General features: G+C 46.3%; 1 protein-coding gene across 14 annotated transcripts in view; it reads right to left on the bottom strand.

The window, feature by feature from the left end:
• The window catches only part of ARID1B (AT-rich interaction domain 1B), a 620767-nt gene that overhangs the window by 108358 nt on the left and 495931 nt on the right, over positions 1–16478 (bottom strand). For 9 of the 14 annotated variants that reach the window (XM_061624213.1, XM_061624203.1, XM_061624204.1 and 6 more), the window contains one exon: positions 15838–15966. The exons of the other annotated variants lie outside the window; for them this stretch is intronic. In XM_061624213.1, coding sequence (XP_061480197.1) covers positions 15838–15966 — 129 coding nt within the window. The remainder of the gene's footprint in view (positions 1–15837; positions 15967–16478) is intronic. 14 annotated transcript variants of the gene reach the window in all.

Below are 16478 nucleotides of genomic sequence, written 5' to 3'. Positions count from 1 at the left end.
AGCCAGATTGGAGGAAGAGAGGGATTGTTCTTTCTGGAGAGGCGCTGGAAGCACCTGGAAGCAGCGGAGGCTGGGATCTGTCTCGCGCCTCCCCCTGCTGTCCCTTATGGAACACTCCTTCACAGTCCCAAGGAAAGGGAAGCTTTCAGGAGTGTTTTAAGAGGCTGGAGGAGCAGAGATTGGTCTTTTGGTATCCAAGGCGTTTTGTTGATTCAAAAAAACCGCTGGGGCAACTGGCCTCTGCTAAGTGTGACTGGCTTCCTTGCCACATTGTTCTCAGGTAAAGCCGCTAAGCTTTCTTTTTCTAATCAGGGGGGGGCAGCTCCAGCCTCGGCCTTTTTCTCTCTTTAGCAGTGTGGTGTAGTGGTTAAGGTGCTGGACTGCGACCTGGGAGACCAGGGTTCAAATCCCCACACAGCCATGAAGCTCACTTGGGCCAGTCACTGCCCCTCAGCCTCAGAGGAAGGCAATGGTAAACCACCTCTGAATACGGCTTACCACGAAAACCCTATTCTTAGGGTTGCCGTAAGTCAGGATCAACTTGAAGGCAGTACATCATCATCATCAGCTGGGATTTTTAACTATGCCTGGGGGATGAGACAGCCCTTCTCCTGCCTCTGCAGAGGAAGATGAGTCCCTGAGTGGGGGGGAATCTACATGTCAATTAGGCAATCCATTAGTCACTCTAGCCTCAGTGGTGGGAAGCATGCTAGACTCCCTGCCTGAAATATTTCATTTCCTCAGCTCCCTTCTACTCAGCCGTGGGGAGGGGAAGATGCACATGTGGCTCCTACAGGAAAAAAGTGTGCCAAATCTCACCATCTAGATAAGCTCTCTACCTCTTTGGCCGTGTTGGCCTGGTTTAACAAGGCCATGATGAAGGAGGCAGGGGCTTCATTAGCCAAGCACTGGGGCCGTGCACATAGGAAAAAAGGCTCCAAGCACTCCATGGCACGCTGCCATGATTTCTTCTTCTCATTTTCCTCCTCCTCTTCCTCCTTCTCCAGGGAGGCCAGCCCAGTTAGGGAAAGGGGGAAGAGTAAAAGAAGGGGCTTCTTACTGAAGCCTAAACCACACAAAGATAAATGCAAAAGATGCTCCAGCTCTGGGTTCCTACCTGACCACCTTTCCCTTAGCCTAGGCTCATAGAATCATAGAATAGTAGAGTTGGAAGGCCATCGAGTCCAACCCCGTGCAATGCAGGAATCCAAATCAAAGCATTACTGACAGATGGCTGTCCAGCTGCCTCTTGAATGTCTCCAGTGTCGGAGAGCCCACTACCTCTCTAGGTAATTGGTCCCATTGTTGTATGGCTCTAACAGTTAGGAAGTTTTTCCTGTCGTTCAGTCAAAATCTGGCTTCCTGCAACTTGAGCCCATTATTCTCTGTCCTGCACTCTGGGACGACCAAGAAGAGATCCCGGCCCTCCTCTATGTGACAACCTTTCATGTACTTGATGTGTGCTATCATATCTCCCCTCAGTCCTCTCTTCTCCAGGCTAAACAAGCCCAGTTCTTTCAGTCTCTCCTCATAGGACTTTGTTTCCAGTCCCTGGGGGGAGAACGCTCCCCCGTCATCTGCTGCATCAGAAAAGGAAGAAGGGGAACTCTCAGGGGAGGATTCCCCTATGCCATCCCCAGTGCATAAGAGGCTGTATTCTCCTGACTCCTATCATATTTTGATTTCTAAGGCTATGGCCTGCCTTCAATTAGAACCCCCTAAGGAAACTCCTCAGGAGGGGGAACTAGAGGAAAGGGAACAGAGAACTTCAGATGTCTTTCCCAGGTCAGGGGATCAGAAGGTGGTCATTCCCTTTCTGAAGTTCTTCAAGGACATTGTTAAGGAAGAATGGGATCATCCAGCCAAATCCAAAGCTCCACATGCTCTGTCCAAGAAGCTATATGCTCTTCCTGCCATGACCATGGCAACCCTTCAGGTCCCGGCCATTGATGAGCCTGTGTCTACCCTCGGGGCCAAGACAGCTATTCCCAAAGAAGGAGCGGATACTCTTTCAGACCAAAGTGACAGGTGCAGTGAGGCTATCTTAAAATGCGCACACAGAGCATCTGCATTGGCCATGAGAGCTTTGGCAGCCAACTCCTTCCTGGCATGGGCTGCGGTAAAGTGGGCTAAAGAGCTACTATCAGAAGTGCCTCCTGATGCCAGACACATCAGGGAAGGGCTGCACAAATTGGCTAAAACAGCTGAATTCCTAGCAGAATCCTCAGCAAGAGCTCTTGGATATGGAGTGGTAGTAAGACGCAATATATGGCTGAAACAGTGGGAAGTGGACCATCACTCCAAAACCAGTCTTGCAGCTCTACCCTACTCGGGCAGGCAGAGATTTTGGGCAAGTCTCTAGAGCACCACCTGGTGGAGACCAAGGATAAAAAGGCTCTTCCTTCTGCTCCCAGGAAGGATGGCAAATCCCATAAGAAAGCTTCACATTCCTTTTGTCCCAAGGGCTATCCAACTACCTACAGGACTACATGTCAGTTCCAGGGGTCCTTGAACTCTACCTGGAAGTCCTCCCGCCAGCGCACCCATTCCACACCCTCCAGTGGCGGGGGAGGCAACAAACATTGTTAAAACCCCAAGGCCAGTGTCAAGCAAAGCCATGCATGATGCCAGGATGGCCCAGTTGGGGGGCAGACTTCAATTTTTTGTACATGACTGGGCAGCATCCACCTCAAACAAATGGATACTGAGCACCATCCAGTCTGGCTACTCTACTAGAGTTTGCCACCATTCTACAGGACAGATGGAGGACAGCTCCTCCATCTCATCAGCCGGAGAAGCAGCAGAGAACCCTGGATGCCATTTCTCACCTCTTCAAATTAGGCATCATAGAACCCGTGCCAGAGCATCAGACATCCTCAGGAGTCTTCTCTGTGTTCTTTACAGTCCCCAAATGCAATGGCAATTACTGTGCCATCTTGGATTTAAAATTCCTGAACTGCTTCCTGCGGACAAAGAAGTTCAAGATGGAGATGCTCAGGTCTATTGCAGAAACCATTCAACCTGGGGACTTCCTGGGTTCTATAGATCTCACAGAGGTGTACCGGCATGTCCCCATTCTCCAGCAGCACAGATGCTTCCTCCGCTTTGCACATGGCCACCACCAGTTTCCAATACAGGGTCATGCCCTTCAGCCTTGCCTCAGCCCCATGAGTGTTCACCAAAATAATGGTAGCAGTAGTGGCATACCTCTGCACACAGGGAGTCCACGTATACCCTTACCTGGACAACCTTCTGGTGAGGGCCTCTTCAGTGACAGTGGCGCACCAGGATCTCCAGACTACCATCCAGTGTCTGGAGAACCACGGCTTCATCATCAACAGGGACAAGAGCCATCTGAGACCCACCCAGCGCCTTTAATATCTGGGAGTGGTCATCAACACAGCTCAAAGCAAGCTCTTTCTGTCCACCGATCACACGGACAAGCTCCTGCACCAGCTGCACACGTGCCTGCAAGGCAGCCAGGCTCCTCTGATGAAAGTGGCTCAGCTGCAGGGCTCCATGATAGTGGCCATAGACTCAGTGCCGTGGGCGAGCTTCCACTTAAGAGCCCTGCAGTGGCTGCTGCTTCCATATCAGGACCAGATCACCTTGCACCAGAACTGGCTCATCACCCTCCCGAGGCATTTGCGGGAGTCCGTCCAGTGGTGGGGACATCTACCTCATCTGGAGAAAGGCCTTTCCCTCAAAGCTCCAACAGTCTCAATAGTCACCACAGACACGAGCCTCTATGGCTGGGGGGAGACCTGTTGCTCCAACATCACACAGGGGAAGTGGTCAGTGCAGGAGCAGTGCCAGTCAATCAACTGGTTGGAGCTCAGAGCAATCCGACTAGCGCTCCAGGAGTTCCTACCTCTTTTTTATCACTCATGTGCTAGTACGCACTGACAACGTCACAGACAAATCACATGTCTGCAAACAAGGGGGCACAAAATTAGGCCCTCTTCAGAGGGAGACTAACCTGCTGTTCCAATGGGCAGAAAGGTACCTGGCTTCCATTTTGGCCATACAAGTAGTGGGGACCCTGAACACACAAGCTGACTGGCTGAGCCAGGAACACGTCCACCAGGGAGAGTGGGCCTTTCACCGGGACGTGTTCCTAGAGATCACTTGGAAATGGGGGCTCCCATGCATGGACTTGTTTGCCTCATCGGTGAATGCCCAACTGGACCAGTTCATGGCACAAGGCTGGGATCCTCACGCCCAGGACACAGACCCCCTGTCAGCCCCCTGGCCTTGGGGACTCCTCTACGCCTTCCCTACGCCTCTTCTGTCCAGGCTGCTGCGCAGAATCAGAGTTCTCCAAGCCCAGGTGATAATGGTGGCCCCACATTGGCCACGGAGACCGTGGTTTTCCGACCTAGTGGACCTCAGCTCCAGTCTGCTGTGGCATCTTCCCTCCAGATCAGATCTCCTCTCACAAGGACCCATTCTTCACCCAGACCCAGAGTGGCTCCAGCTTCACGCTTGGAGGCTGAGCGGCAGTGGCTAAGTGAAGAGGGGTTGTCTGAGAGGGTTGTTTCCACCATTCTGGCTTCTCGCAAACAATCCACCCAAAGAATTTATGACCTCACATGGAAGGCATTCAACAGGTGGTGTAGAGGCAAAGAGTTACCTGCTGCGGAATGCCACATTCACACTGTTCTCGACTTCCTTCAAGACGGTCTGGACCAGGGGCTATTCCCCATCATGCTCAAGAGACAGGCAGTGGCCCTACGCAGTGTGTTTCTGATGGTGGTGGTGGGGGCATTCCATTTCCTCTCACCCTCGAGTCAAACGCTGTCTCCAAGGGGCAACCCTGCTGTCACCTCCAGTGCAACACAGGTTTCCCTCCTGGGATCTTTCACTAGTCCTTAGAGCTCTCTCACAACATCCATTTGAACCAGCATGTTCAATACCAATCAAGGGCCTCACCCTTCAGACAGTTTTTCTGGTGGCAATCACCTCATCCAGGAGGGTGGGGGAACTGGGGGCCCTCTACATATGGGAGGAGCTGTGCATTTTTTATTCAGACAAGGTGGTTCTTCGCCCTGATCCCAGTTTTCTACCCAAGGTTAATTCCTCATTCCACAGGCCACAGGACATTTCTCTACCCAACTTGTGCCCCAACCCAGTCCATCACAGGGAGAAGTGGCACAAACTCGATGTCAGGCGTGCACTTTGGATCTACCTGGACCGTACAGAACCATAGAGGAGGTCTGAGGCCCTGTTAGTGTCTTTTAAACAAGGGGCACAGGGATTAAAGGTGTCCAGGTCCACTATCAACCACTGGGTGAGGGATTGCATAGTTAAGGTGTATCAAGCAAAAGGGAGAGCTCCCCCTCCAGGGATCACTGCACACTCAGAGGGGATGTCACCACAACGGCGCTCCACAAGCATGCCCTGCTGGAGGAAATCTGCAAAGCTGCCACCTGGGCTCACCCATCCACCTTCATCAAACACTACAAGGTGGATAAATATGCTTTTGCCGAAGCTGCCTTTGGCAGAAGGGTTCTTCAGAGGGTGGTGGCCTAGGTTTGCTCCCACCCAAGGATGTAAGGGAGGGGGTCACTGCTCAGGTACATCCCATTCCTGTCTGCTCCACTCCTCCGCTGACCAATAACAGCAAGTTGGATTAACCGTGAAGTGTCCTTCTGGTCAGCGGAGAGTGGAGCAGACAGCCCCACCCTGCAGCAAAACCTAGGCCATGGGGTGGGGAGGGCACCTTTCCAGAAACCCTCTGGCGACCGCCGGTCGCTCACACTCTGGCTAGAGTAGTAAGGGCTCCCTTCATCCCTTCTTGACCCTGTGTGCTGATTTGTTAACGCTTGTTCTTATTCTATCCTCTGTTCAAGTTTTGAGTTCACGTAGGTGGAATGGCTGGCTGCTCAGTACTCGGTTTTATTACAGCTGTGTCACAAACTGGAGAATGGGAGAAGGTTCCTCCCCTTCTGGACGGCCACCAGTTAAACTTTTGTGTTTGCTGACCCTGCCTCCAGGAGAGTTAACCCATTCCTGTCTGCTCCACTCTCCGCTGACCTGAAGGACACTTCACAGTAAGTCCAACTTTCTGTTCGCTAACAAATAAATAAATCCATGGCTATACTGTAGTATAGCAGCTTGATTGGGAGAGGTGTGGCTTGTTAGCTATGGGCTTAAACGTGTGGCCTGAGAACTGCTGAGGGCAACAAGCAGCAGCTATGTGTGCTGGGACTTTCATTCTGTTTCCTCTCCTAACAGAGCAGAGCAGAGGGAGCTGTCTCAGTTGGTCTACAGGTGAGGACATACAAGCAAGCTACCTGTCAGAGAGCGAGCGAACGGTGCGAGTGAACAGTGCGAGCAAACAGGAGTTGGATAAAGGAGCTCGACAGGGGAGGTCCCTAAAACAAAACACACCAAAAAATTACTAATCCTCCTTGTACAGCACACAGCATACCAGTGGGACTCTCAAGTTTACCCTGTAGTAGGACAGGACAAAGCACAGGCCACTCCAAAACAAGTAGTTAGAAAGAAACAAAAGGTAGAAGAGAATATGAACGGGAAGGATACTCCAGTGCTTGTGACCTGCAAGGTGTGTGCCATGTTTGTTTCCTTGCCTGAGAACAATGTGGCATACACGTGCAACAAGTGCAAGCTTGTGGCACTGTTGGAAGAAAAAGTGAGAGGCCTGGAATGGCGGGTGGCACACAGGACTATAAGAGAAGATGAAGAGTTCTTAGACAGAATGCTGGAACAGCAGCAGCAAAGAGAAGTGGAGGTGGAAGAGCAACAGCATGTGGTAGCAGAAGAGGAGACTGCTTTGGAGAGGAACAATTAAGTGGAGGAGCGGAAGAGCTGGAGACACCCTTCACCAGTGGAACTATGGAACCGCTTTCAACCGCTCAAGGATGAGATTGGAGGACAGCCTGTGGTGGAAGAATTACAGGAGACCCTATGCGACAATGAGCAAGAGGCTGAAGCTCAATCAAGCAGGGACAATGAAACTTCACCCCACAACAAGAATACTAGTAGTGGGAGACTCCCTACTGCGTGGGATCGAAACCCAAGTATTCAGAGAAGATCCGTGGACTTGCCAGGTATGCTGTCTACCAGGAGGACGGATTAGAGATGTGATGGAAGGGTTGTCATCACTTATCAAGGCCACCGACAGGTATCCCTTTCTCCTCATCCATGTAGGAACAAATGATACTGCCAAACGGAACTATGAAGAAATCACATCAGACTTTGAAGCTCTGGGAAGGAAACTCAAGGACTTTGGGGCCCAGATAGATTTTTAATCCATCCTTCCAGTACTTAGAAGAGGAGTAGAAAGGGAAAGAAAAAAACTCTGTATGAATGAATGGCTACAAAGGTGGTGCAAACGTGAGAGATTTGGATTCTGGGACCACAGGCTATGCTTCCTGGAAGATGGATTGCTGGCAAGTGATGGGTTGCATCTCCCAAGGACTGGGAAGAATGCGTTTGGCCACAGCATGGAGAAGTTCATCAGGAGGGCTTTAAACTGAACCCTGAGGGGGAGGGAGACGTAAACTTGATGGTAACGACTGATGAAGGCTTGTGCACAGTAACGGGAACAGAGAGATCGGCTCTAATAGGGCCCAGTAACAGTCCTCAGAAAAATGTAGTAAGGAAGCCAAGCCATAAATCACATGGTCTTCAATGCTTGTATACTAATGCGCAGAGTATGGGAAACAACAGGACTAACTTGAACGCTTAATACAGGAGGGTAATTACGACTTGAAAGGTATAACTGAAACTTGGTGGGATGACTCCCATGACTGGAATACAGCAATTGAAGGATATATCTTGTTCAAAAAGAACAGAAGGAATAAAAAGGGAGGTGGAGTCGTGCTATATTTTAAAAATATATATCCCTGCACAGAAATACAAGAAGATGAGCTTGGTAGCTCCAGCAAGAGTATCTGGATTAAAATTAATGGGGCAAGTAATAAAAGGAATGTGGTGTTTGGAGTTTATTACCGACCACCCAGTCAAGGAGAAGACGAGAATGTAACTTTTGAAAAGCAAATTGCCATTGTTTCGAGGAGGCATGATGTAGTAGTAATGGAGGATTTCAATTATCCCGATATCTGTTGCGAAACAAATTCTGCCAAGAAATTTCTGACTTGTGTGGGAGATAACTTTCTCCTACAGAAAGTGGGGGAAGCAACCAGAGGATCAGCTATCCTGGACTTGATTCTAACCAATAGAGATGATTTGGTGGATGAAGTGGCAGTTACGGGGACTCTGGGGGAAAGTGACCACACCATACTTGAATTCTGGATTTTAACAGAAGCAAAAGCTGAGAGTAGCCATACGCACACCCTGGACTTCAGGAAAGCTGATTTTAATAAAGTCAGAACAATTGTAAGTACGGTTCCATGGCAAGCCACCCTAGGGAGAAAAGGAGTCCAAGATGGGTGGGAGTTTCTAAAAAAGGAAATTCTAAAAGTGCAATGGCAAGCAATTCCAACAAGGAAAAAAAGAAGGAAACAACAGAAGCTTAGAGGTGACCTGAAAACAAAAAAAGGACACATACAGGAAGTGGAAAGAAGGCCAGACCACAAAGGAAGAGTACAGGCAGGTATCACGGAATTGCAGGGATGGTGTCAGGAAGGCTAAAGGTGAGAATGAGCTGAGGTTAGTGAGGGATGCTAAAAGCAACAAAAAAGCTTTCTTCAGGTATGTCCACAGTAAAAGACAAGAGAAAAGAAATGGCGGCACATCTACTCAATGAGGATGGCAAAATGATAACAGATGACAAAGAAAAGGCAGAAGTGCTCAATTCCTACTTTGACTCAGTCTTCTCCCAAAAAAGGGTCTATGACCCTCCCGCGAAACATGAAGTAGAAGAGGCAGGATTGGAGCTTGAGATTGATAGACAAATGGTCAAGGGATAACTAATCACTTTGAATGAATTCAAATCGGCAGGGCTCGATAAACTGCATCCTAGAGTATTGAAGGAACTGGCTCAAGAACCCTCAGAACCGCTGTCTATTACCTTTGAGAAATCATGGAGGACTGGTGAAGTGGCGGATAACTGGAGGAGAGCTAATGTTGTCCCTATCTTCAAAAAGGGCAAAAAGGAGGAACCGGGGAACTACAGACCAGTCAGCCTAACATCAATCCCTGGAAAAACTCTGGAGCAGATTATAAGGCAGTCTGTAAGCACCTTGAAAACAATGCAGTGATTACTAGGAGCCAACATGGATTTATGAAGAACAAATCCTGCCAAACTAATCTTATCTCATTTTTTTGACTGGGTAACCTCCATTTTTAGACTTTGGGAATGCTGTGCCCCCAGTAACCTTTGCAGGGGTGAAGGGCCGATAAAGATGGTCCGCCCCTGGAGACTCATGGATCCAGAAGGCTTCTTGAATGCTCTGGGGGATATTCCCAGCATGGCTGGCTATACTGCCGAAGCCCTGGTCAATCTCTGGAATATAGAGGTGACCTGGGCGGTGGACACTATTGCTCCAAAGTGCCCTCTCCCACCAGGCCTGATGAAATGGCAGAAACAACGGCTAGAGTGACGATGGAGAAAAACTCAGTCCGCTTCCAATCAAACACAGGCTAGAGCCCATTTTCGAGCCTATCATGTGGCAGTGATGGCAGTGAAGAAAGGGCATTTCTCTGCCAACCATTGCGTCTACTCAGTGTTGTCTGGAGATGCTTTTCCGGGTGGTCTGGGGTCTTTTGGGCTCTGGCCCTACATTAGACTCTGAGCCCTCAGTCGCTCACTGTGACATGTTTGCGAGGCACTTTGCAGATAAAAATGCTTGCATTCGGACTGACTTGGGCTCCTCATTAACTACAGTTGTGCCAGATGTCCCCGAAGCTTCCTCTGGTAATTTTTCTATGGATACTTTTCAGCTTGTAAAAACTGAGGATGTGGATAGGGTTCTGGGAGAACTGAGGGCCACTACTTGTTCCTTTGACCCTTGCCCATCCTGGTTGGCATATTTAATTAACACCTCCCTAAGGGAAGGTTCTATGCCAACACTGTTGAAGAAGGCTGTGATAAGACCTTTGTTAAAAAAGCCTTTGTTAGACTCTGCGGATCCTAACAACTTCCACCCAGTCTCTAATCTCCCCTTTCTGGACAAGGTGATTGACATGGTAGTGGCTGCTCAGCTCCAAGTTTTCCTGGATGAATCAGACTATCTAGACCCTTTTCAATCAGGCTTCAGGCCTGGCTGTGGGACAGATACTGCCTTGGTCGCCCTGCTTGATGACCTATCCCTGGCATCAGACAGGGGGAGTGCATCCCTATTGGTGCTCCTGGACCTCTCGGCGGCCTTCAATACGATCAACCATGGCATCCTTCTAGACCGTCTAGCTGGGATGGGAATGGGAGGCACTGTTTTGCGGTGGCTCCAGTCCTATCTGACAGACAGGACCCAGAAAGTGGTGCTGGGAGACTACTGCTCGACCCCCTGGCCATTGGCCTGTGGGGTACCGCAAGGTTCCATTCTGTCTCCCATGCTCTTTAACATTTATATGAAACCGCTGGGAGAGGTCATGAGGAGATTTGGAGTACAATGTCATAAACATGCTGATGACACTCAGCCTATCTCTCCCTACCACCTGATTGCAGGGAGGGAGTGCTCATCCTAAACTGGTGCCTGGAGGCTGTGAAGGGCTGGATGTGGGCTAACAAACTGAAACTTAATCCAGACAAGACGGAAGTGTTGCTGGTCAAGGGGAAAACTGTGCCAAGGATAGGGTTGCAACCTATTCTGGATGGGGTTACACTCCCCTTGAAGGAGCAGGTCCACAGTTTGGATCCTGCCCTGCTGCTTTATCAGGGGGCTGCGGTAGCCAGGAGTGCTTTTGGCCAACTCAAACTGGTCTACCAGCTGCGTCCGTTCCTGGAGGCAGTTGACTTGGCCACAGTGCCACATTGGTGACATCGAGGCTTGATTACTGTAACACACTCTATGTGGGGCTGCCTTTGAAAACGGTTCAGAAATTGCAGTTGGTTCAAAATGCAGCAGCCAGAATGTTAACTGGAGCACGGTGCAGGGAGCATATTACTCCTGTGCTTTATCGACTCCACTGGCTCCCATTTTGTTTCCGGGCCCAATTCAAAGTGCTGTTTCTGACCTTTAAAGCCCTAAACGGCCTTGGACCAATGTACCTGAGGGACCACTTACACCCATATGTACCTGCCCGGGATTTAAGATCATCTGCCTCTGGTCTCCTCTGCATGCCTGGAGTGAAAGATGTTAGATTGACAGGCACGCGGGAGAGAGCTTTTTCAGCTGTGGCCCCCAAGCTTTGGAATACTCTACCCCAAGAAGTTCGCTCTGCACCCTCCCTGTATATATATAGTATTTTATGTATTTTAATTGTATTTTAAATGTATTTTAATGTTTTTGTGATTTTACTGTTCACAATTTTATTATGTACGTGTTTGATTTTATTTTTGTAAGCAGCCCTGAGTGCCCTCTTATAGGGTAGAAGGGCGGGATTAGAAATATTTTAAATAAATCAATAAAATAAATAATATATCTCGACTTCAGCAAAGCTTTTGACAAAGTGCCCCATGATATTCTGATTAGCAAGTATGCTAAATGTGGGCTGGATGGTCAGGTGGATCCACAGCTGGCTCCAGAATCGTACTCAAAGAGTGCTTATCAATGGTTCCTTCTCAAACTGGGTGGAAGTAACAAGTGGGGTACCACAGGGCTCGGTCCTGGGCCCAGTGCTCTTCAACATTTTTATTAACAACTTGGATGAGGAGGTACAGAGCATGCTTATCAAATTTGCAGATGATACAAAATTGGGGGGCACAGCTAATACCGTGGAAGACAGAAACAAAATTCAAAGGGACCTTGATAGGCTGGAGCATTAGGCTGAAAACAACAGAATGAAATTCAACAGGGATAAATGCAAAGTTCTACACTCAGGAAAAAGAAACCAAATGCACAGTTATAAGATGCGGGATACTTGGCTCAGCAATACGACATGTGAGAAGGATCTTGGAATTGTCGTTGATCACAAGCTGAATATGAGCCAACAGTGTGATGTAGCTGCAAAAAACGCAAATGCTATATTAGGCTGCATTAACAGAAGTATAGTTTCCAAATCGCGTGAAGTATTAGTTCTCCTCTATTCAGCACTGGTTAGGCCTCATCTTGAATACTGCATCCAGTTCTGGTCTCCGCACTTCAAGAAGGATGCAGACAAATTGGAACAGGTTCAGAGGAGGGCAACAAGGATGATCAGGGGACTAGAAACCAAGCCCTAAGAGGAGAGACTGAAAGAACGGGCATGTTTAGCCTGAAGAAGAGAAGACTGAGGGGAGATATGATAGCACTCTTCAAGTACATGAAAGGTTGTCACAGAGGAGGGCCGGGATCTCTTCTCGATCGTCCCAGAGTGCAGGACACGGAATAATGGGCTCAAGTTTCAGGAAGCCAGATTTCGACTGAACATCAGGAAAAACTTCCTAACAGAGCCATACGACAATGGAACCAATTACCTAGAGAGGTAGTGGGCTCTCTGACACTGGAGGCATTCAAGAGGCAGCTGGACAGCCATCTGTTGGGAATGCTTTGATTTAGATTCCTGCATTGAGCAGGGGGTTGGACTTGATGGCCTTATAGGCCCCTTCCAACTCTACTATTCTATGATCTTTTTGTAATCTGCCCTAGGGCTATTCAGTGAAAGGCGGCTATAACTACAGGTAACAAATAAATAACTGAATATGTGAATCTATCCTTAGGTCTTCTTGTATTCCAAAACAAAAAAGTAAACAATAATTAACACTATGCAGGAACGCATACTGCGTTAATTCTCCTCCTTCTTTTCTTCTCTAGCAGTCTCAAAGAACCTGAAGATAAATACAAGGGAAGAGAACTAAGGCTATGTGTGTTCCTTTGTTCTCACTTAATTGCTACAAAGAAGGTTATGGCAATCTGTGCCAGCAGATTATATTCCCCTTCCATTTCAGCAAACAGATCTGTTGTGTGTGTGTGTGTGGAAGCATATGCCTCCAACTGCTTGAAGGCCTTTATTAAACCCACACTGACAAATACACTTTTTAGAAGTGCTACAAGTTACGTGTGTGTGCTCAGTAGCATCTATCAGAGCCCGTGTATCTCAACTTGGGCACCCATCAAGAGAAATTCAAAATTGGAAGCCCCTTAAAAATTTAATCCTGAGTTTATTTCTTGCCTTTATTACTTCTTCATATCCAACCCACTGAGGAAGTCTAAAGCTCACTTGCTGTTGCCATCCTTCATTTTTATAGTGCACTCACTGCATCCCTCCATGGTAATTGCACAGATTTGTCACATATGAGCATACTCTCCTTATCCATAATATACAGCTTCTGAAAGTCTTGGCCAGGACAAAAAGAAAGAAAAGTGATTTAACTCTGTATGGCTCCCTCTTTTCCACAGTTATTTGATGATCCCCAAGGATGGAATTACTCTTTGGCACCATGTCCAAACCACACAAAAGAGAGACTCGTCTGCCTAGTACTTAATAGACTGCTCTTACATAATATACCACCCAGATTATTAAAAAACCCCAAAAGCTATTGTTCAAAACATTTCACCCCCCAAATTAAAGCATTCATGGATTTTTTCATCCAGAAATAATAAAAGGAAATATGGATAAATCAAATGCAAAATACTTATGCAAAGATGTCGGAATGATGTCTCTGAATTATGCAGAGATGTCTGAATGATGTTGCTTTAAAAAAACCTAATGCTGCAATCCTAACTCTTATTTACCTGGGAGTAAGCCCCAATGAATTCAATAGGAATACTTCTGAGTAGCCATGGTTAGGATGGCACTGTTAATCTTTCTTTTTAATTAGAAGGGTGGCATTGTGCACCAGGACATAGGATAATGTAACTGACGGAATCCCTCATCCTGATCGTTCAAGTTCTGGTTAGCCAGCATTGATTTTCTGCCTTGGCAGAAGCAAGTTTGGTCTGATGCATGCCATTTAAATTCATTTTACATAGTTGCTTAATGTGACTTGGCAAGGCAAAGCCAAACTAGCTTTGTGTTTAAATAAGAACCCAACTTTCGAAGAGCAATTCTTAGAAAAGGGCAAATCCATGCTCTCTACACTGATGTCATGTTACAGCTTACTGTATGACTTTGAAGCTATCAAAACCATTTTGTAAAACTAAACACCTTCCCCCACTGCAACCAACAACTTACTTATGTAAACACCTCATTCACTCCAAGGAGCTTGTGCGGCGGGTGCTGGTGGGGTGTCTTGGTGGTCTCTATTTTCTTTCAGTTCCACAGCCAAAGATATGTATTCAGTTTTAGTTGCCAATGACATCTGAACACTACAGGTTTCTCCTATGAAATTAATGATGTGGTTGAAAAACCACACATTGTTCATACTCAGTGGTATTTAAAGGTGTATATGTGTTTTTAAAAAACCACCTATCATAAACCAGTTTGCATGTAATGCTAAACCAAGATTTAGCACTATGTGCTTGAACTGGAATAAGCCCAAGCAGAGCTCCTCTTTTCCCTCTTCTCCTTCCACACATTTGGGAAAATGATGTGTTTCCTTTTGGTTATACAGAATCCTGGCTTGCTGTTGTATATGAACCACAGATCATAAGTTAAAATAAATTCCGATGAGTTTGAAAACAAGCCAACATCAAACTATGGGTCATGAGGCTTAATTAACAATGCAGCGTTTGTTTTAAACCACTGTCTCTGAATTGTAACTAGCCAGGATTCTGTGAAACTGAAAGTAAAAACTAGTGAAGTCCTTCCCCTGGCGGCATGAAGGGAGAAGAGGGGGCACATGAGCCGAACGCCTTTCTTGGGCTTGTTCCAACTCATGTATGGCAAGCTGAACCATTGTTTAGTGTTATGTGCAAATGAATGTAAAGGTTGACCAAACTGTTACCTAAATTATCAGAAATTGTAAATAAAAAGAACTATAAACCTCTACAGTTTTAAAAGTCCTAATAGTTTGCTTTATTTTTCAGAGCTGACACATGATTTTTGAATATTTCATGTTAGCAAAATCAGGATCCACTGGTCTCCCTGCATCCATAGAAAAATACCATAGCCCTTGAGATTTCCAGTAGGCCAATAATAGCAATAATATCACTAGGTGTTGTATTAACCCTGAAAATTTTGAAACTAGGTGGTGGGAAGCATTCTCAAAGATGTAAGCTTTTAAAAAAGGAATAGTAAAATAACAGATGAAACAGAGTTAAAAAGAAAACAATCCTTTGCAGTTCAGGTAATTTCATACTACATAATTCAAGTTTTATACTCCTCGGCACAAGTTTTAGCAGGGGGTCACCCTTACACAAACTGTCTAAATTATGGTATTATGGAACCTTTTATAAGCCCCATTGTTAACTTCTGTCATTGCTTCTGCAATTGGTTTCATAAAAATACAGTGTTGTATCCTTGGGAAAAACCTAATGTGATGATAACACAGTATGGAAATTTCAGTGTCTCATGTTACTGCTCCTACACAACAACCAAAAATAAAATAAAATAAAATAAAATAAAATTGAGGAAGGGACAAGTAATGGTGAAGAAAAACACAAAATTTAATTTATTTTCAGTTGACAGAGATCTTCATTTCCCTCTCAGGCATGAAGGAAACAGAGCCATGCCACAAGCCATGCAGTACGGGTGACATGCAGGTTTTTTTGTTTGCTTTTGTTTTTAAAAAATCGTATCCAACACAGTTAGTAAAAACAAAAAACAAATTTCTTTTCAGATGCAAGTATCATACTTGATCTGGGATGCCTTCAATAGCAAAATGGCATGTAACATTTAGAAAAAACCTGTCAAGATCCCACAGCGAGTCCAGTTTACATGGCTACCTACCCGTACTGGTCAGGCTGATGCATCATGAGAGCCTGAGCGTTGCCATAGTTGGGGTGCTGTGAAGAAAACATGGGGCGTCCGCCAGCCCCAGACTGGCTGGGATAAGCAGGCGACCTAATGTATGGTGGCCTAAAGCAGAACAAAAGAACAGCTTCTTTGGATTTGTATTGGATCACAAGCATGAACCACCTTGTCAGCTACAATCCTGTAGGATTCTTATTGTTGGGCAAATACCATAAAGCTTTCCATTAGGAACCAAAGAGAAAAATGCTATGCTTCAAAACGTCTTGGATAAAAAGAGATTCATCCCATATGTTACTTGCAAACTTTCCTTTCACAATTAAGATCTAATGATTTCACAGTCATCCTGCAGTTATTATATTACCGGGTGGAGGGGCGCACAATGTGATGAAAAGGTTTTGAAATTTTATATTTTGATTATGGAGAACTAGAAATTGAAAAATAAATCTATGAAATGGATTTTAGAGTTAGGCTTCAAGTAGGAAAGCAAACAATTATTTATTTATTTAAAACAAATATGCAGTACTTTATCCAAATCCATAATGTGAGTTGCAACCATGCATTCTGTTTTACTGCCAATTATTGATTTTTAAAATTAATTACATTTTCTTTCTTTCTAT

The sequence above is a fragment of the Rhineura floridana genome, chromosome 4 (assembly GCF_030035675.1).
Source record: "Rhineura floridana isolate rRhiFlo1 chromosome 4, rRhiFlo1.hap2, whole genome shotgun sequence".
Taxonomy (NCBI): Eukaryota; Metazoa; Chordata; class Lepidosauria; order Squamata; family Rhineuridae; genus Rhineura; species Rhineura floridana.
The sequence above is the reverse complement of the archived record's forward strand: the minus strand, read 5'-3'. Positions and strand labels throughout refer to the sequence as shown.